General features: G+C 39.1%; 2 protein-coding genes across 3 annotated transcripts; one reads left to right on the top strand and one right to left on the bottom strand.

The window, feature by feature from the left end:
* Positions 1-202: 202 nt before the first annotated feature.
* LOC111871443 (ribosome maturation protein SBDS) lies at positions 203-12,208 on the top strand. Of its 2 annotated transcripts, none has more exons than XM_023864567.2 (5): positions 203-440; positions 929-1,149; positions 2,122-2,231; positions 6,109-6,276; positions 6,497-6,595. In XM_023864567.2, exons 1-5 carry the CDS (start codon positions 310-312, stop codon positions 6,554-6,556), a joined length of 690 nt encoding a protein of 229 aa, XP_023720335.1. In that variant the 5' UTR covers positions 203-309; the 3' UTR covers positions 6,557-6,595. The 2 variants fall into 2 exon arrangements, with proteins under 2 accessions (XP_023720335.1, XP_023720334.1); XM_023864566.2 differs by lacking the exon at positions 6,497-6,595 and adding an exon at positions 11,960-12,208 and having other exon boundaries at positions 205-440.
* Positions 12,145-21,106, bottom strand: LOC111871444 (corrinoid adenosyltransferase). The gene is made up of 5 exons (XM_023864568.2): positions 20,889-21,106; positions 20,580-20,720; positions 17,511-17,724; positions 13,286-13,410; positions 12,145-12,476 (listed from the first exon to the last, which is right to left on the bottom strand). Exons 1-5 carry the CDS (start codon positions 20,963-20,965, stop codon positions 12,368-12,370), a joined length of 666 nt encoding a protein of 221 aa, XP_023720336.1. The 5' UTR covers positions 20,966-21,106; the 3' UTR covers positions 12,145-12,367.
* Positions 21,107-21,202: the final 96 nt, after the last annotated feature.

Genomic DNA, 21,202 nt, shown 5'->3' with positions numbered 1-21,202 from the left:
GTAGTGTCAAAGGCACAGACATATTTTACAGAATTAATTGTGAATATAAATAAGTATATATCTGCAATATTTATAGTGGTGCATGGTATATCTCTTATGTAATGGCAAGTTCAAGAGAAGAAACACCTAATTGATGGATGATTTAAATGTGTTTCTGTAAACTTCTCATCAGTTGCATCAAAGAAGTATATCACCATAAGACCGTGACACTTCCGGTATAATGTCAGTTCGCAACAAGTTGTGGTGGTTGGTAGTCGTGATTTGAGTGTGGAAATGATTCCAGTTGTGCAATACAGTTGAGAACTAGAGATGTCTAAAATATTCACCCCTACCAACCAAATTAGGTTAACAAATGTTGCAGTAGTTCGAATGAGAAAAGGTGGCAAGAGATTTGAAATTGCATGTTATAGGAATAAAGTTGTATCTTGGAGAAATAAAATGTAAGTTGTGCATTAAAAACGTTGTATGGCATCGTCACATTGAGTGTGAAACTGCGTTTATCATTTGGCATCGTCGACGCAGTTATTTGTGTGTATGTGTGTAACATAACGTGTAATTTTACTACATGCCAACACAGTTCTTTGTATAGATATACCACACTACTACAATTTTACTACATGCTTTGAAAGTATAGTTTATGGTATACCTATACAAATAATTGTGGTGACATAGCCAGATAATACTAATTTTAAGTTCAGAATTTTTATGTACCTTCAGGTACACACTGTCATCTGCATAAAGTGAAACATTTTTTAATTCTATGCACCTTTCTATATATTTGGAATATTTGAGACCTATACAGTGGACCATTGAACTTCGAACGGTTTGATATTCGAACAGAATGTTAAATAAATTAATTATCTGAAGAGAAATGTGTGTATTTACTGGTGCTCTGTCACTTCTGTTTGGTTTATTTTAATATTTGCAGAGAAACAGATATTGATGAAGTGCTGCAGACACACACTGTGTTTACAAATGTATCAAAAGGTCAGGTAGCAAAAAAGGAAGATCTTCTTAAGGCTTTTGGGAAAGATGATCAGACAGAGGTGTGTAAGGAAATTCTAGCCAAGGGTGAACTTCAGGTATCTGATAAGGAAAGGCAGTCACAACTTGAATCACTGTTCAAGGACATTGCAACAACAGTTTCAGGTAGTGTATTATGTAACAACTCCTGTGCACATAACACAAGCTATTTGTAGCTGTGTATTCAGTAGAGAACCATGAAACTATAAGATGCGTGAAAGGGTTCAGAAACATAATTTATAATTACAAGGTAATATAACTTCAAGGGTGCCTTTAAATGATTTAATTAGAATGTTGCAGGAAGGTTTCTTTTCTTCATTTTTTAGGGGGAAGGTTTCCTCTGCTATTTATCATTCTATCATTGCTCCATATTCATCTATTTCTACCTTGAGGTGTGTTATAGTCCTGACCAGACAACACATTATCACAACCACTTTTGTCTTTTAAGTGGACAGTAATGTGAAGACCATCACGTAAGGAACACAAACTTAATCACCAGGCTCACCAGAATTTATATGCTGAAGAGTAGAAGTTCACTTTGATGGACATATAGAAAAGGAAACTTAATTTTTGTTTGTTAAAAATTTGTTACTCTATATGTATTCCCTTTTCTGCTACTCTATATGTATTCCCTTTTCTGCTGATGAAGGGGAATGTTTTGAAGGCAGTTTTCAGTAGGATTGTTTGAACATAACATCACTCAGATACTCAAACCTGTGGGCCACACCATGGCTCAAGCTGTTAGTCACTGGCTTCCCACTGCAGCAGCTCAGGTTCAAACCTGGGTCTGATCGAGTGGGATTTGTGGTGGACAAAGTGATGCTGCGGTAGGTTTTCTCCAAGTACTTTGGTTTCCCCTGCCAATCTTCATTCCACCAAATTCTCCATCATCATAATCACCCAGGGGAGGTACAATAGGCCAATCAGTGGCCACCGTGCTGAGTGGACCCAACCGGACTCCATCCCCCACTATGTGAAACAAAAAAATTTACTCAAACCTGTACTTGCAAGGAATGAAAAATAATGAACACTTTTATGTAGCATGTATGTAACTACATTGGATATGATTTAAGATTTCCTCAATCTGTTTTTCTACAGACAAATGTGTAAATCCTGAAACAAAAAGGCCTTATCCTGTGTCTATGATTGAAAAGGCAATGAAGGATGCCCACTTTTCTGTCAAACCAAACAGGAATGCCAAACAACAGGTATACTTAGATGTTCTAGATCATCTTATGCATTGATATAACTTGCCTGCCCATTTTATTAGATCTAGAAAAAAACACATAATTTGAGGCTTAATCCTGTCATAGTCAGACTTCTCCCATGTTGTTTTGGACACGATGATGATAATGACAAGGATGATGATGATGATAGCAATAGCAGCAATTGCTGCACTTCCCTTTTCATATATCTTTTTAACTAAATGAAAGTAATGATCCTTTCACAGTCATATTTCTCCCGGTTTGGAAGTTGGTACCAGCAACAGCAGCAGCAATTCTTGCACATCGTTAGCTTTATTTCTGTCTAAAATAAAAGTAAACAAGAAATTTTGGGAAGAACTAATCACCTACTTTCCTTTGATACAACATGGACCACACAGAAAATGACACATCCAACATTTCTTCTGCTGTTGCGTGTGTATTCATTGCTGTGGTAACGTTTTTACTGTGCCATTGCTTAGCAACGATAGGGGGATACACACACATACACGCAGATTGACAGATGGATTTATGAAGCATGCCTTTCAGATGGGCTCCAGTGCCATGATATACATAACAAGTTTCATAAATATTGGTTCAGGCATTCAACAGTTGATAGTGGGGGATATGCAGACACACAAGCAGTAGGCTGATCCCATAAGCCTACTTTTATTTTTTCAAAGTAAGGAAAGTAGGCTGAAAGGTAAAGTTTTCCCTGTGCTTAATTAATTAAGCACTACACTTTGAAGATATATGGGAGTGGAGATGCAGCTCCACATATTCTTAACTTTAGTATTAGATAGATGTGTGGTCAGCTTCATGCCTGAGTCACTTTACCCCTGGGGAAAGAAGCCCTCGAACCCATCAGAGACTGGGTGGACCCCAGAGTCAGTCTCAATGCTTAGGTGAAGAGAAAATCTCCTCCCCCTGCTGGGAATAAAACCCTATTCCTCAGCTGTCCATCCGTTTGCCGAGTTATTCCGGCTCATACATAAAAGTATAGTCCTTGCATTCTCCATTATTCACTTTACTTGCATGGTGCCCTTGAACAAATCCTAACAGTAAGTGCAGCTACCAACTACAGAGCAGGTTGGCACTGTGCGTAACCAAGACCAGTGAGGACAGTTATAACGTCAAGTGTATATGAGAAAATACATGAAATGTCATTACATTGATTTTTTAAATTGTGGCCTTATTGTTCTTGATATGTGTCTATGAAGAGTGATTCCTATTCTAACAAGGGAATGGTCTGATCCGACATGTCGAAACCTGCCCTGATTTTTTTTTTTCACTGCAAGAGTACACACAACAAAATCCAGTGTCAGGATTTTAGGTGATAATAAGCACTGCAAGTATTTTTTTAAAAACTGCCGAAGTTACTCATTTTTTCTGTACACGGAACCGCTTGTACCAGAGGTTTGTACAACCCCTCCTAGCGCTCACAACAGCTGTGATGAGACAGCTCGAGCTTGACCTTGGGTAATAAGGACGAATGATCATGCATCACTCTACTCGAGAATTTAATTTGTTATAATGGACATAGTGCACATACGTACATCGTTTGTAATACGTCTGTATCCACAATGAAGCATTTCGTTGTTCATTCTTTATAGTCATCACAAAAATGTGAAGTGTCTACGACGTGATGAAAACAGACATTTTCTTTACACCAAGCACACCTAACGAATGAAAAGTTAATGCATTCAGGCACTTTGCAGTGAGTAACAGTTTTTTGTAGACAAAATTGGGATGGAGTAAGAAATGGTCCTGGCCATTGTTCTACACATTGTGCTGTATACCAGGCATAATTTATCAAGTTCATAAAACGTGGTGATGAAAACTGGTAATGTACAAATGACTGAAGTTTAAGGATACTGTTCTGTTGAAAGACCTGAAATGACACAGAGCTATCGGAAAGTATATTGTCTGACAATTTTCTGAAGATGCTTTCCACTGTCGAAAAAATTCTTTATCAAGTGGTTGAATCACACTGGTTGTTCCTGGGGGAATTCTCATATCAGCAGTCTTTTGGTTGTCCTCCTGAAAGACAGAGGTGTCATTATGTCCATGCCAAGAGTCCAACAACAGCAATGAATTATTTTCTGCAACAGGTAGGAAGACGGTTCGAATGAAATATTGAAAATTACTCTTTCCCATTTTGCCAGATTTTGATACGACAATTATAAGATTTTTGCAAGTAAACAGCACCTTTTTAATTTGTGGTCCCAATTTGCCTTGAGGTTCCTGAAGGCAAATACAAAGATAAGGCAATAGTAATCCATTCATACTTATCACTGGCATTACTGTATAGGAATGAATGATTGCACTACTGACTCCGTCTGTTTCTCACCGCGAAATGATAACGTGCGTTTGGCACGCAGTTCTTTTTTGAAACCTGACTGATCAGCTTTATACACAGGACTTGCAGGGATAACAGCAAGCTTCATCTTCATGCCAGCTACGAATTTCTCTACAGCATTTGTGATTAATGGTATCTCCTCTACACGTTTTCTTGAAATAAATTTTGTAATCTTCTGACTCCCAATTCTGTATGATTTCTTAAATCTACTTAGCCAGGTCGAAGAAGCCTGGAAATCACTAATGTTTATCTCATTCGCGATTCGAAGAGCCCGGTCTTGGTAACGGTACACTGTCTCTCACGTGTGGTTCTAAATCTTTTGGATAGTTGTTCTTTCAAACTTTTCTGAGTTTCATTTTGATGCATGTTTCTTTCTTCATGTAATTCTTTCTTCCATTTGTACACTTCACGTTCCGATTTTACAAAATGGAATCGGTTTTGCACAATGGTTAACTTTAAGCGTTTTTTCCCTCCTTCATCTAACCAAAATTTCACAGCCTTTTCCTTGTCACTGAAAGCTATTTCAGTCTTTTGTTTCTTTGGGCTAGGAAGCTATTCTTGTCTCGTACTCTTATTGCCACAACTTTCCTCACTCGAATCAAAACTTCTTGAATCATCAGAGTTATTTTCTATTTCTTCTAATGTTTCCACAGTTTCTATCGAAATGTCAACATCATTCCAATGAATGTCCAAGAAATTAACCAGCAAATCACACGTATGTACGTCTTCAGGAGAATTCGATGATTCCGGTTTCATATCACGTTCTTCATACTTCATCTTTGCAAGATTGAGAACGTCAATAGGATTCCACACTATTGTAGAGGGTAGAACTCTAGAACCTGTGCAAAGATACAAATACTATTAGTAGGCCTATATGCTTATTGATATGGTTGTATAAACACTGTTAACACGTACCTCAAAATAAAATGGTAAGTATGCTTGGATCCGGATAGTAAATCGCTTACAAATTCTGTCAGAGTAACTATCAAAGGAAAAACTAAAGTGTACTTGTCAGATTACAAGGGATTTGTGCCATGTTATCTCTCTACCGATGCACCGGAAGCCTAGGCTGTGTAAGCCATGTTGCGTATTGCGTACTGCTCTGCTCGGGGTGGACATTTCTCCAAGGGTCTGGCAGGCTACAATATTGACCATGTTCAGCAATTTTTAAAAAAATTATTGCAGTGCATGTTAGCAGCTAAAATTTTGACGGTGGATTTTGTTGTGTGTACTTTTGCAGTGAAAAAAAAAATCAGGGCAGGTTTCAACATGTCAGATCAGACCATTCCCTTGTAAGATAGGAAACTTCATAAATTTTTCCTGAAAGAGTTTCAAAGTTTCCCCTCATATTTTCATATAAAATGTTGACTTAGGCTGACAATTTAACATGACTTTTTCATTTGTGTTTTACATCACATTATATTCTTTTTTGCAGCTAAAGAGTTCTCTGTTATTGCTACTTTACCACGTGTTTTCCCTTGAACAGTAACAGCTACTGTACTTTTGATACATCCTCTGATGCAGGCTTTGGATGTAATACCTTTATTGAAATCAACTATGCCATTGGAGCGAGCTCAGATGAGAATACGTGCAGTGCTGTCTGGGAAAGATGCTCGAAAACTCCGCGACAAGGTTGCAAAACTAGCCACCAGTGTTGAAAGTGAAGATTGGGATGGTGGGCAACTAAACATGGTATGTATGCAATATAATATACGCCACTAGGTTTCCCAAAATATCTGAGAGTCTTTTCTTAAAGCCTGCATGTTTTTAAGCAGAGATGATATCAAAGAACAGGTGTATAGAGGTGAAGACAAAAATGGGTTGAAGAGACTAGTAAGAAAATTACACTTAGGAATTAAATATGCAGAAGAATGTGACATTAAACTGCATTAATTCAGTTTTATGTTTACAGTCACAGGTCACCATACAGTTTATTAGATGTGGAAGATTTCCAGAATCAAGTCTTTGTTAAATCTCCAAATCACTTTAACCTTTAAGAGACGGCCATTTAAATTCCGGTAGTGGTAGCGGGACGGAGTTAATTTAAATGCCCGCCACTGTAGAGTAATAAAAATTGTAATCATGTTACTCAAAATGCTGTGATTTCTACAATTTTTGTGATAAACGAACGAAATAAACGCTGCTTTTATCTAGAAAGAATATAGAATCAGTTATTGTAATTTACCGATTTTAAAATCTCTAAAAATGTTTACACTGATGTCAAAAAAATTTTTCCCCTCAATTTTGAACGTCTGTGCAGAAAAATGCATACAGTTCCTGCACAAAACATTTCTGCAGTCTGAATGCCTGCTGGTGACATCATGCTCTAACTATGGCTTGTGTTGCTACAAGGTCGGATGTTTACGCTTCGTTCATCATTCTCCAGTTCGTAGGTTCCTTTCTCTATGAACGAGTGTGGGCAATGTCTACGCGTTCGCAGAAACACTGACTCTTTTATCTCGTATAGCCAAACAAGAAGTAATCTGTTTTGAAATATAGCCGAGCAGTGTCAGAACGTTCAAGGCTAGCGTTGTGTTTAGCTGTCCACCATGGCCTCGTATTTGGAAGACGCTGAAATAGAGAATCATCTTATAAATGACACCGATTCAGACTGTTGTACCGATGACTCTGAGAGTTGCGAGGAAGAAAGTGAATCAGAAATTGAAGTAGATGAAGAACCATCATCTTCGTCGGCACCTGGGGACCACCACACCAGCATGGCAAGAGGAGTGTGAATAATTATTCAGGTGGAGCTGTGGGCAAACTGTGGCAAACAGTTATATCATCTGTCGTTGAGCCTGGAAATGGACAAATAAACTATTTTTCCGTCTCCTGGATCGGAACAGTTACGTCCTGTTGTCACAAAGAGAATTTCGTCTCGCTCTTGTGCGGAACATGCTGGAAGGGGTCCACCTCGCCATCAACGGCCCAGGGGTCGAACCCCTGCCGTTTTATCGGCGATATCTCAATTATAGGAGGCCAAACCACATCACTGGCCGACTTCTCTACTTCGCAATTGAGGTGTCGTGTGTGCTTTTCGCGTGGGAAACGAAGAACCGTCCGGACAAAGTGCGTGAAGTGCGACGTCAGACACTGGATTTCCGGATGTTTCCAAGATTTCCACACGAAGCCAACAGTCCGTTAGACGACACAGGTGGGAAGAGAGACAACTTATAAAGCTGGTGACCAAAAATCATGTAAGTAGAAAAAGAATTTATAACTTAAAATTAGATTTTAAAAAGCCGGCTGCACATGTGGACTGCGTGACGACATATGGCGTCATTCGTCCACTTGACTTTATTTTAATGACGCCATATGGCGTCGCTCGGCTCTTAAAGGTTAGCATCATCCCGGCAATGAATAATAAGATTCATAATCATTTAAGATTTAAATAAGAAAATAAATGAATTCAAACATGTTAAATATTAAATGTTAAAACTTGGAAAGAGATGAATTTAAAATTCTCCAAGGTTATGGTGGTCCCAGTGCAAAATTTGAATGTTGGGAGAGAAAGATAAACAGAATTCAAGCAGCAGAAATGAAATACCGAAAAACTGTCAAATGTTGAACTATGACTAATCACTTAAGAAATGAGAATAATGAGTTGTGTATCTTCCCTTTACATGAAAAAATTACAGAATGTAGGGAAAGGTAAAAGGTAAAGCTATCCCCTGTTACAGGCTGTGAAGGTCCATAGAGTTGTGAGATGTTGAGGCTCTCACATTCTCTCTAAACAATCGGCTCACAGATGGCAGTAAGATTGTCAGCCTTATCCGCTGCTGCTGCCCTTTACACCTCAGGAAGACTCCTGGTGCTCATTTCTGTTAGAGTGCAGTTGGAAGGATTAGGTAAATTGAAAAATCCAGTGATTTCATCAGGAATTGAGCCCGTGACCTTCTGGCTTGCAGCATAGTGCCTCAACCACCAATGCTACCGCGTGCCCCACAGAATGTAGAGACAATGGAAAATACATCAGCAAGGGATGCAACAGACTGCCATTCCCCTTCAAGCCTATAAATATTGTGGCGTTCTGCCAGAAAGCTGGAAGGATTGAGAAGATCAGAGTTCATTTCCTAGGCAATGACCAACGTTCCCATGACAGCAGCTAGGAATTAGAAAGCTAGCAATTTCTAATAGCGGACTTTCCACCGTTACACACAAATTGTGTGAAGCAGCAGGCAAGGTTAACCCTTTGACGTGGTGTTCCCTGTTGGGTCGGAGTGCAAGTTATAAGAGTCCAATTGTGACACGAGACTAGTTCAATTTGTATTTGACCTCACAAGAGTAGAATTGATATTCGGCAAGAGCAGAAGACATTTCACTGAGAATAGTCATGCGAGAGGAAATGTCTGAAGACATAAGTTGTGAATAACTAAGTGTGAGTGTAAAAGTGACGGTCCAATAAACATTCGTACAAATCCGACAGTCCACATAAATTTTTTGTTGCATTGCCTAGCGAACATGTGACATCATCATCCATCTGGTAGATAAGACAGGAAAACCAAGAAGAAGGTAGAACACGTAACAATATTAGAGGCCACAAAACGTGATTTGCCCCCGTGGCAGACTTGTTTGTTCAGGAAACTACAAGATATCCTGGAAAAGTTACACCATGAAATTGAATTGATTATAATTATCAAAATGTCATAAAGTGTTAAAATCTTGATACATTTTAAATGATAAGGGTCTAAAAAAATGTGTTGATTTGAAAAATGGAAAACTGAAGGTGTTCTCTGTGCATGCACACAGAATTAGCGTGGGTGGGGCCACATGAAGTTTTGAAATCACTATAGTGAGAAAAAATAACAGTTGTCCACCCAAATGCTAATCCCCTTCTTGCAAAAATGCCATGTTCATGTGTCCGAAAAAGGATGCGTTTAGCAATATTGTGTTATGGGGCCAGACAGGCATCTGAATATCAATTCAAGATGTACACTAAAACTTTAACATTCACAATATAAATTAAAGACAGAAAACTCAATTATAGCAATAGGATAGAAATACTGTCATTAATTTTATACTCATTAACTCCATAATGATACAGTACACTAGTGAAGATCTGCTGAAAGTCTTTGTATATACATCTAGGACATGGACACTGCATACATATCATGGACATCTAGGAAATTTAGAAATCATTATTAGTTTTGGTGTATAATAATGGTTTTCTGGTTTGCCAAAAATTAGCGGTATTATAACTGAGCAACTATCTAGTGTTGTAAACTGCATCAAGTTTGCGGGATAGGAGATCTCGTTTGAATACTGTCGAATCTGTACAGTTACAGTACTTTTGCTGGTATACAGCTTGTAAGCGGGAAACACGAAGATCAAAGCTTAACTAGTTAGATATTAAGGAAAGGAAAGTTTTATCTATGTCATTTAGTTCTTCTGTAAATGTTCAATCTGTGCCTGGTATATTCTACATGTAAATTGGTAAATAACCATGCATTAATTGAGATTCATGTACAACTATAAATGAAGCTAAAAAGAAATTTTAGCTTGTCATCAAAATTATGAAGTAGAATTTGGGAATTTGTTATTAATTTCTGTTGTGTATCAAACAAAAATTACATTGAATATGAGGAACTTATATTGCAAACCATTCTGATCTCTTACTCCTGCCTACCTGAAATTAGAATCCATTCAGAATGCAGAGTGTCACAGTACTAGTGTTTTGACAAGACAAAATATTAGTTGGAGTATTCCTTTACTTTTTTGGGGTATCTAATTTACGTATATGCATATATTACATATATGGTCGATCACAGTGGCCATGCAGTCTACAGCATGAACTCTCTTCGCCTGCTTGAACACTGAGACCATTGGTTCGAATCCCACTCAAGGCATGGATGTATGTCTGCACATATTCTGTGTTTGTGTAGGTAGTTGCCTTGAGACAGGCTGATCCCCTGTCAAAGGAGTCATACCGACTGTCTTAGAATTAAGAAACTGAAGTGAAACAAAGCATTTTATGGATGCCCTACGCTCCAAAGTGGGAGCAACAGGAAAGAAGAGAGAGCTTATATATTATACAGAGTGAATAGTATAGAACTGGCCCGATCAATTTGCTAATAATTCCGCAGGTGATGCATATAACCACTCACAATTACAACATAATAATCTGGGCCGTGCTGAGTTGAATGGTGTGCGCATGATCCGGCAAGTGGCAGCCCTTATGCTGCAAGGTCAAGGACAATGCCGAAACGTTTCTGCAGTTGGCAGGCGACAGTCATGGAGTACACTGTTGAACAGCGAGTGTTTCTAATGCCTACTTGAAAACAGTGGACACTTTCAACACCTGCTTTTATCACGGCACACAATCCAAGATAAGATATGTGTAAATTACTTTAATATCTGTATGGTATATTTCATATTACACCTCATTTAGTCGGGCCGGTTCTATATGAATCACCCTGTATATATACGTGGGTTACTTCAAAAGTCATGGCAACATAATATTCCCGAAATTTTGAAAGCTCCAACCAGAATTTCCAAATTTGCCGCTGAGAGACAGCAACGCCTGATTTCTAATGATGCCGCTAGATGATGCGGAAGTCGAAGGACAACGAAGTGAGTCCAGCGCGAAGTCAGTGTGATCATAACCTTCGTTGAGAATGAACGTTAGCCGGCTGAAACAGTGTTCTTACGTGAAAATAGCAGTGCTTCGTAGCAGAAATGTGACTTAATGTCACTCAGAGCTTGTGGAAGCTCTGGGTGATCGTGCTCTACCATACAGAACTGTTGCAAGGTGGATAGAAGCAAGTGCCAACTTGCAATGTAGTGGATGCCCTGTGTCCGTTCGTACCAATGTTTCTCATGCTGTTATCGCTCAGTGCATGGAAGAAGATAGGCGCTGGTTAGAGAGACACACAGGGATTGACCAGGCAACTGTGCATGGAATTTTATGAAAAGACCTACACATGCGCAAGATTGCAGCGAAGTGGGTGCCACACGAATTAAATGAGGTTCAAAAGTGGACACGTTATGAAGCAAGTCGTGTGAACCTCAAACAATATGAAATTGAAGGAGACAGTTTCTTGAATCGGATAATTTCCATCGATGAAATACTGAATTTTTTATTTCTTAATCACAATTGAATTTTTGAGGATTAAAGAATGAAAAAAAAGTCATTCCGTAATGTGCAATTTTTCTTGCCTACTATACCTACACCCCTTCACATGTACCTGATCTGACTAAGCCAATTGGAGGGGTATGTCATTCCCTTTCATAAGGATATTTTGAACTTTCTTCACTATAACATGTTTGCCCCCAAAAAATTAGTTGCCATGACTTTTGAAGTAACCCACATATATGTATATATATATATATATACACACACACACACATTTAAATCCATATACTAATATTGTTACAGGTTTGTTTGATAGACCCTGGACATTATCGTGAAGTAGATGAAATTGTACGTACAGAAACTAAAGGACATGGACTCTTGGAGCTGATGAACCTTAAAGAGGTAACAGAAGGTGAAGAGATATTGGAATAAGAAACCGAAAAAAAGAAGAAGTTATGTTTAACGGCAGTTTAATTAAGATTTAAATTATTAGAAACATGAATAATATTCTGCACAATAATTATTTCACAGTGAATAAATACTGTACATGTTTTTGGTTATTTTTCTTTGCATAATTCATAATAAGTACAACACATGATCTGTGCCTATAAAACCCTTGTCTTTGTCACAAAATAATATGTACATATTAACACACTGGAACCTGTGAATACACCATTCACTAAATTTGCTACACATTATAAGAAGCCATTCTCACATTTTTGACACGAACTCTTCATCAGGTTTTGGTATGTAGATAGATTCATTTTTCTTATCAGTCTTGCATGCAAATCTTGATATCGTTAACAAGAAATCCGAGAGCCTGGAATGGAATATGTTACATAAGAACAAGTGGTTCAACCTCATCTCAATTACTACACATCACAAACTATATATGGTTTAATTCCCAGACAGAAATTAGACAGCCTTATTAAGGGTTTTCTTGGTTTCCCTTAGTCCCTTTACCCCACTTACTTTCAACTTCTCTCGAATCATTGTCAGATATGAGGTTCTCATAGCAGTGAATATGAAGATTACAGTCTTCTAGGATATGATGCTATGTAGTTTGGTATGAACGTACTAACATTTTGCAGGAACCTCATACCTCCATCTTCAGAGTGGAAGAAGGGAAGTAGGGATGAAGGAGGTACCAGGTTCTTTCAAACTGTTGGTACCTATCTACTATGGCACTGCGTCTCAGGAGTCCATAAACTTTAAAAGTTGTTATATCTAATTATCATACCATATATAATATATAATCTGTAGACGCAGTACAGAATCATTAAACTCCATAGTTTTAGTCTGCAAGCAAACTATACCGACCAAGTGACTGCCATTTGTCGGCGAAGTTCATGCCAACTTTAGCAGATAGAGGGGGTCACATGGTCAGCGCAACAAATCCCCATGGCCGTTAATTTCGGTTTTCTAGACTGGAGCCGCTATTTCATTGAAACAGCTCCTCAATTATCCTCATGAGGCTGAGTGGACGCTGTTCCAGACCCACTGCTCCTCAGAAAATCTGGTAGTGCCGGGAATATAACCCGGACCTCTGGATCTGTAGCCAGGAACTCTGACCACTAGACCACAGAGGTGGTCAGTACAGAAGCATAAAACAGATATAACAAAACTAACCTGTTGAGGTACACCTGGGCTTCTTTATCAACTTCCCCATTCCTTACAAGTGTCACCACACGTCTTTCAGCTCGTCGACATATTGTTCGAGCTACATGCAGTGATGTACATGCTTTACCTCCTCCCTGAAACATGCAGTACATTTTGATTTTACACTGAGTCATTAGATTGAATGGAACTTCATTATGATGGATGATTAACAGTTATATCAGAAATGCATAACATCTGGCATAAACAGCTACTCATCCAGCTAAAATAACTGCTTAATATTACAACTGATTATTAAGCCATTCACTACTGACTAGGAGTCATCCATATTAGTAATGAAAACTGATGAAAACCATGATGTCTTAAAAGTATCCTGGGTTACCAGCTTGATTCCTTAGATTCCATATAAGCTATAAAATAACTGAAAAGTTTGGATCTTCTGTTATTGTATGAAGTTTTGCAGGTGTGCAGTCTGAACTGCTATGAAGTGAGGGAACTACTTGACCCACATGCCCATGACACTATGAAAATTCTTTTACCTCTACCAATCACAGTTAAAACTTACTTTATTTTAAATATTAAAATTAAGTTCTACACCTAGTGCAGGGCCTCCATGCCTAATTTCCAAGCATGTTACATCTTTGTTGTAATGGGATTAAGTAAAAGGTAAAGCTATTTCTCTAACAGGATGTTGAGGCTTCCACATTTTCTAGACAGTCGGCTCACAGTTAGTGGTGATGTTGTCAGCCTTATGCGCTGGCTGCCCTTTATCCCCAGGAAGATTCCTGGAACTCATTTCTGTTATAGGCTGAGTTGACCCCAGGGCCATAGTGCAGCTGGAAGGATTAGGTAACCTTAAAAATTGCAGTGGCCTCATCAGGATTTGAACCCGTGACCTTCCGGCTTGTCACATAGTGCCTCAACCAACTATGCTACTGTGTGCCCCCCTAAAAAAACTGGAGGGCCAGGTCCCCATATTTATATCTCCCAGGAAAAGGGTGGCGCAGTTATACCCCAGGCACTGGGTTCCCTTTTCGTTGCCTCCTTCGATTTGCAGGGTTATGGTGGAGGTATTTGAACCCACCTCCACATGGTGGTGTTGTAATGGGGCAGAGATATCAAAGGTTTTATAACATTGTTGGTGATGAAGACTGGCAAGATTCAGCAACTACTGGTTGGCAGCTGATTGAAAACGCACTACTCATAAGTCATTCAGCAATACCTACTTGACAGTCGGTAATTTTGAAAAGCAGCTGCTGAAATCAGTAAGCAACATTTCGTTCAGTGAGAACTAACAAGAAGTTAATTATTCAGAAGTGGCATGCTGCGTTACTAATTTAATACAAATGGTAAGCATGTAACAGTGAGACAATTACCCAGTTAGTCACTCATGAAAGAAGAGCAAAGGAAGTTACAGTTGGCATTAGGTGGTGTAATACTTGTGTGAGAACATCATGTAGTGAAGATACAGTCATCCGTACTGTAGATCCCATATTTGTCTCATGATGAAGTCAACGAAAGTCCATAATAGGACCTCTAACCCAACATTTATGCCCATCTGTCCAACCACCGCAGTCTTGCTCACCCCACCCCTGAGTGCTGTTGTCTGTTAACCAGTCAAGTGGTTATGATGTCTATAGACGTCATGCAGTACTGTGTATCCTAGTGGCAATGACATATATAGATGTCACATGTTTCTAACTACTCTGTTGTAGACATAATGCCACTTCAGCAATGGAAACTTGTATGTTGTGCTAGCTACTTCAGAGTGTGACAAGGAGTTATTGATAGCTTGACAGATGTCCTGGGTTCCAGTTCTTTCAATTAACATTATGGCATGTCCTAGCAAGAAGATGTGTGTAAGTGATGAGGAGGTGTTATGTGAACTGTTGACAAGAGAATGAATACAGTGATATTTCAGAGAGTGAATATAGTAGTGATAGTGAAATACAAGGTGGTTCAAATATGACCGGGACTGATTTGTGTGTAAAGAAGCCACATTGCGCAGCAGCTGTGCGACCTTGAGAGAGTGAAGCCACAACCTCTACCCTCCCTCCTGTTCGGGTTAGAACCTGTTCAGTCCTGTCTGGGAGTTGCTAGAGTGATGAGCGAACAGAAGGTACCGCGGAGCATGGAACAACGCATTGTGATCAAATTCCTCATTGGAGAAAATGTACCGTCTGCTGAAATTCACCACAGACTCCAGCAACAGTATGGGGAAGAGTGTCTCTCACGGACTCGTATGTTTGAGTGGTGTAAGTCTTCATAGAGGGCAGAGAGCGCGTGGAGAATGAACCGCATGATCGTCGGCCACGAACGTCCATCACCGAGCCAAACACTGATCATGCAGACGCGCTTATTCGTGAGAATAGGCGCATCACTATCAAGGAACTTGGAGAAATGCTGTCCATCAGTGTTGATAGTGTAGAAGACATCGTGAAATACCACCTGCACTATCGCAAGGTGAATGCACGGTGGGTACCACACACTTTGACGGAAGTGAACAAAATGGTGTGCATGCAAGCTGCCAGTCATCTCCTACAGCAGTCTGAAGATGAAGGTGATGCATTTTTAAGTCTATAGTGACTACCAATAGAACGTGGGTGCACTACTTCATTCCCGAGTCCCAGCAGTCATCACGCAAGTGGCGGCATACCAGTGCTCCCAAACTCCAGAGAGCGTGGAGGAGCCGTTCGGCAGGAACGTTCTTCTGGGACTGGCAGGGGGGTATCCATGTAGACTTTCTGACAGATGCCAGAACAGTCAATGCAGCTTATTACTCAGACCTCCTGGCAACAGACGTGAAGGAAAAGATCTGATCCAAGCGGAAGACAGGTGGAAAGTGGGTAGCCTTCCTTCAAGACAATGCATGCCCCCATATGGCCAAAACAACATTGGAAACCCTCCAGAAATTGAAATGGAACCTTCTGACACATCCGCCGTACAGTCCCAATTTGGCCCCAAGTGATATCTACCTGTCTGGAAGGCTCAAATCAGACTTGCAAGGCATGCGGTTTGTGGACGATGCCATCATCCAGCCTGTTCGGGAGTGGATACACCACCAACCACAAGCAGTTTTTGAAAAGGGCATCAGGATGCTTCCAGAATGTTGGAAAAAATGTGTTGACTCCAGAGACTGACATGTGCAAGTAAGTGTTTGGCAATTATGGTTTAAAAAGAAAATCAGTCCCGGTCATATTTGAACCACCTTGTAAATGTGAACATTTTGTCATGTGGTGAAGAAAATGTCAGCAACAGCAATAGCATGCAACTCAGGTGTTGAGCAACATTTCCACTTCCTGGCAAGCCTGGCATAAATGTTTATTTAGAAAACCCCAGTAACCCCCTGGAATATTTTGAGTTGTTTTGTATGCCAGACTTTGCAGAAGTAATATCCAGAGAAACAAATAGGTATGCCCAAAAATTGTTAGAAAACATGCCTAATCTAAAACTAAAATCCAAGACCAGTCGCTGGGAGGGTACTGAAAACTACATAATTATAAAGAGTTCACAGTATCTGCTACTCGAGTTGCAGTAATGTTTCCGGTGGTATCAACTTATTAGTGACATTTATCATTAAGGTATACACAGTGTCACTAGACAGATTTGTCAGCTGACTGTTACGACTGTGTGTCACTTCTGAACACCAGGCACCTGTCAAGAATGCATATACTGAAAGTGCATGACTCAGGTATACATGTAATCTTGCGTGTTGCGAGTGATTACAACACTCGCAGCTAAGAAGGGAACACACATCACAAGACGCGGTTTGCACAGAAAATAAGAAAAACGACCCCGTAGTGAATGAACCACGTGCAAGTTTTAATTAAGACAAATAAGATGAATTATCTTAACAAGTTTTAGCGAGTGTAAATTTATCATAGTTGACAAATACGGACTTTTTAAATACTTTTTAAATGGTGTTGTGAAAACATATGAGGGCAAGCAATGCAATAGACTGACGTAATTGGGACACCTGATGATGGCACTATGTTGCCGAAACATGTTGTGAAGTGACAGGTGAAATTGAGTGCACTACAAGATGGTCACTGTATACATATAATGGACAAATTTAAATGTCTGGGGGAATTTAATGTGCCACTGTGAGAGAGACAACACAGAAGAGAACCACTTGACTGGTTAAGCATCCTGAGAGCTACCACTCCACCCTAAAACAACTCATAAACAACACTGAGGAGAATGATCATAAATTATAATTTCAATTGACTAAACATACAGGAATGACATATTTTTCAAGGGGTGGTAGTTGACAAGAATACTCTTCAATCCAATCTTCCAGTTCCTTTGTATGTCTAGTAGAGAGGCATACATGTTGTTCTGGTTTAGAGGATTTCAGAATTAATGCACTTATATCCACAAGGATGCACTGAATTCTTTTTAGCTTATCGGTGTATGTGTGTTCTCCATCCTTGGCAAATTCACGTGCAAGCCTAAAACATGGAAAAATTAGAATCTTAGACTCACAGTAGTATATATCAACAGACTGTGTTTTACAAACAGTAAAATTAAAGTGCCACAATGATAAAAGATGAGTGTTTTGAATACAGTGTAAAGTGAAGAACTCAGATAACAGAACATATAAATATAAATGAAGACCCCCAGTTTCATAACACTGTACACCACTGCTATAAGTTAAAGTTGTGCCTGTGCTTAGAGATATGAGGCAGTGGAGCTATCATTTCAGCATCCTCAATCTTGGTACTAGATGAAGGTGAGTGGTCACGTTCACACCCCAACTGATGGGAAAGAGCCCCTGGTACCCAGTGGACATGAGACTGGATGGGGCCCAGAGCTGATCCAAATACTATGAAGAAAAAAAACCTCTTGCTCATAAAAAAATATATCCCTGTAACAGGCTTTAAAGGCCCATAGGGTTGTGGGATATCAAGGCTCCCACATTTTATCTAGACATTCGGCTCACAGATAGCAGTCAGGTCGTTGGCCTTATGCCTTGCCCGCTCTCTACCAGCCAGGAAGATTCCTAGTACTCATTTCTGTTAGAGGCCATAGTGTGCCTTGAAGTATTAGGTAAACTGAAAAAATTCACCTCACAGGGACTTGGAAGTCACGACTTTCCGGCCTGTAGCATAGTGCCTTGACCAATTACACTACCTTGATTCTTGGTCATCCAGCCCAAAACCGAGTCACTACACTTAGTAGGTTATCACAGCTCCATATTAAAGTACCCAGTTAAAATGGTGGCAAACCCTTGAGGGGTTTCATGTTTTCTACAGTAAAGCAAAGACTTTCAATAGGCCAACCTGCCTCTTCTCACATCCTATACAACACGAGACATCTTTAGTCAATACAGCAACATTAAATAAAGGCAGTATTCTGTACTGGCATTACTGATTTAATTGAATAATTTTTAGTCAATACAGCTACAGGCTGCAGTCTGGATGGTAGAGGAACTTGTGTTTGACTCCTATCAGGGGCAAGAGATTCTTCTCTTCTCCACAGCATCTTGGCCAGTTTCAGGGCCCACCCAGCATTTGAGGGGTAAAGAGTCTAGGGGCATGAAGCTGATCACTAAGGTCAAGAATGGTGGAGATATACCTCCACTCCCATCTACCTTCATGGTGTGGTGCTTAATTAAGCACAGGGTCAAATTTACCTTTATCTTTATATTGCTATCAGCAATACATCACTCATATTAAAAAACTGTATAGCTCTGAAATGACCATATAAAAATGGTTCTCTACATTTCTATAGAAGATGCCATGATACCTGTTCTATCCTTCTTCCATAATGGATGAAGTAACAGAGTGGATGCACAAATAAAAGTTGTTCATGGAAACAACAAAACAAGTACTGAGATTTTGTGGAATGTTAACTGTTCTGTATTACTTACAGGTGAAATTAGTTAATATCAATTTAAAATAAACTAAACTAACCTAACCCAACTTCACCCAAATCATGCCAGTACATTTCAGTATCTGTGGAGCTTCAGTAAACCACTACAGCTACATGTGATTTTGTTTCCTTCACCACTTAGTAAAGTATAATTTCTGATGCTTCAGTATGACATCACATGCAATCAAATTAAAACAAGGTTGAGTTGCTACAGTTCTGTTTAGCTTTCTATAGTCTTTGTCAAGAATGTAAATGATTTAAAAGGATGAAAGAGAGGGGAGATAATGCTCAGAGGGTGATTTCATAATCATCTGAGCTAAGACTGCAGTGAGATAATCAGCAGTATTAATAAATTTTGCCATCTGAAGATGTAACACTAATGTTAGTTTACATACAAATGTTCATTCCATCAAATTCTCCACAAATAAGAATGTAAAAAATTGTAACTATTGTAATTTTAATCTACTTATATATCAAATTGTTAACAGTCAGAATTAACGTGACTTGTCATATATCATGTACAATGATCTACAGTGACGAAATAAATTAATCAATCAATCAATCAATCAACAAAGTACAGATAGCTCTCCACTGCTCCTATTGGTCTGTTCTCCCTAACCACCCCCCCCTGCCTACTTCGTATATAAGCAGCGCCTTTCACTTCCTATCACTACAGCTACTGCTCTCTGCATTCCAAGCCATTCAACTGCTCTGAAGATGGAGGCGATATGTTCCTCCGAAACGTCGGCCAAAACGAAGAATACATGGCGCCTAAACCCAGAAGACGACTTTCTTCATAGTCATCGCTGTGAAAACCTCAAAACTTATACAGATGAAATATTGTTTGCACAAGTGCTTGAAACCAGGCACACCTACAAATACATGTCAGAAATTACTTAAAACGATAATGTGTTAACTTAAGATTTTAATTTCATACCCTAGGGACATCATGGTCCATTGATCATCCATATTTACTTATATCATTATGGCTTATTCAAAAGACACGTCGCTCATCCCTTCCTTTATTGATATTTTATTTTGTTTTCTTAAAGGATAATTTTTATTTCTTTATTCTTTTATTAGAGTCCGTCGCAACAAAATAATACAATGGTCAAGGCTAAAATTAGCTTAGCTAAATGTTTCGGCTATTAAAGCCATCATCAGGCAAACACATGATTACCATAACACACACTACTGAACTGCAATTGCGATAGTGAAGCTGGATACTTGATACTTATTACATTATAGAATACATGGTATAAAAATACAATGAACTGTAAACTTATTATAAAAACGAAAGTTATGGCGTAAAATAAGGTTAAAAACTCTTCATGTGATATTTCATATTATCAAGCCAGTTGCTGCAGTTTTATTAATTACATTTACTAAGATTTTTGTTTCGTTCCTCACAAGTTTCAAATCATCTACTTACCCAATATAGGACGACAGTTCATCTGTCGCACCAACTGCATTGAATATTCTGTCATCTTTAGGTCTTTTTTCTCCTGAACTTGTCACTGAATATCCACTGTCACCCTCACGACTGAACACTGTACAAGACACAGTACTACTCCTGAAAATATATCACATTATTTAAAAAAGGAACTACGTTTTCCAAATGTTTCTTCTAACAGTTGTCATTCAATTTGAAAATGCCTGCATTAAACTTGGTCCATCATCACGATATAGCTTTACATTCAGAAAACATCACATTTTCAAATAAATATTTGAGGCAACTCACCAGTGGCGAGAACAGTTTGCCGATAAAAGCCCATAAATCCCTGACGTCCTGCACATTATTCTATTTACAACTTCCATGTTGTAACAATCGAAGTCTGCACTTTCAACTAATGTTATCGAGATCTCTGTGGGCGAGGGCACACAAAGGAAAGTGGCAACCGCAACGCAACCGCAATTTCCGCGAAATGTCGCCGATTTCAAGCACGCTGTCGTGAAATAAGACCTCGAGGAGTATTCTTGCGACGTTACTTTATTACTCTTCAGACTCCAACTTATACTGAATACTCACTCACTCTCTCCATGCTAGTAACTCTC

This window comes from Cryptotermes secundus, unplaced genomic scaffold, assembly GCF_002891405.2.
Source record: "Cryptotermes secundus unplaced genomic scaffold, Csec_1.0 scaffold323, whole genome shotgun sequence".
NCBI lineage: Eukaryota > Metazoa > Arthropoda > Insecta > Blattodea > Kalotermitidae > Cryptotermes > Cryptotermes secundus.
Note: the sequence above shows the minus strand (reverse complement) of the source record. Positions and strands in the feature narration are given on the sequence as shown.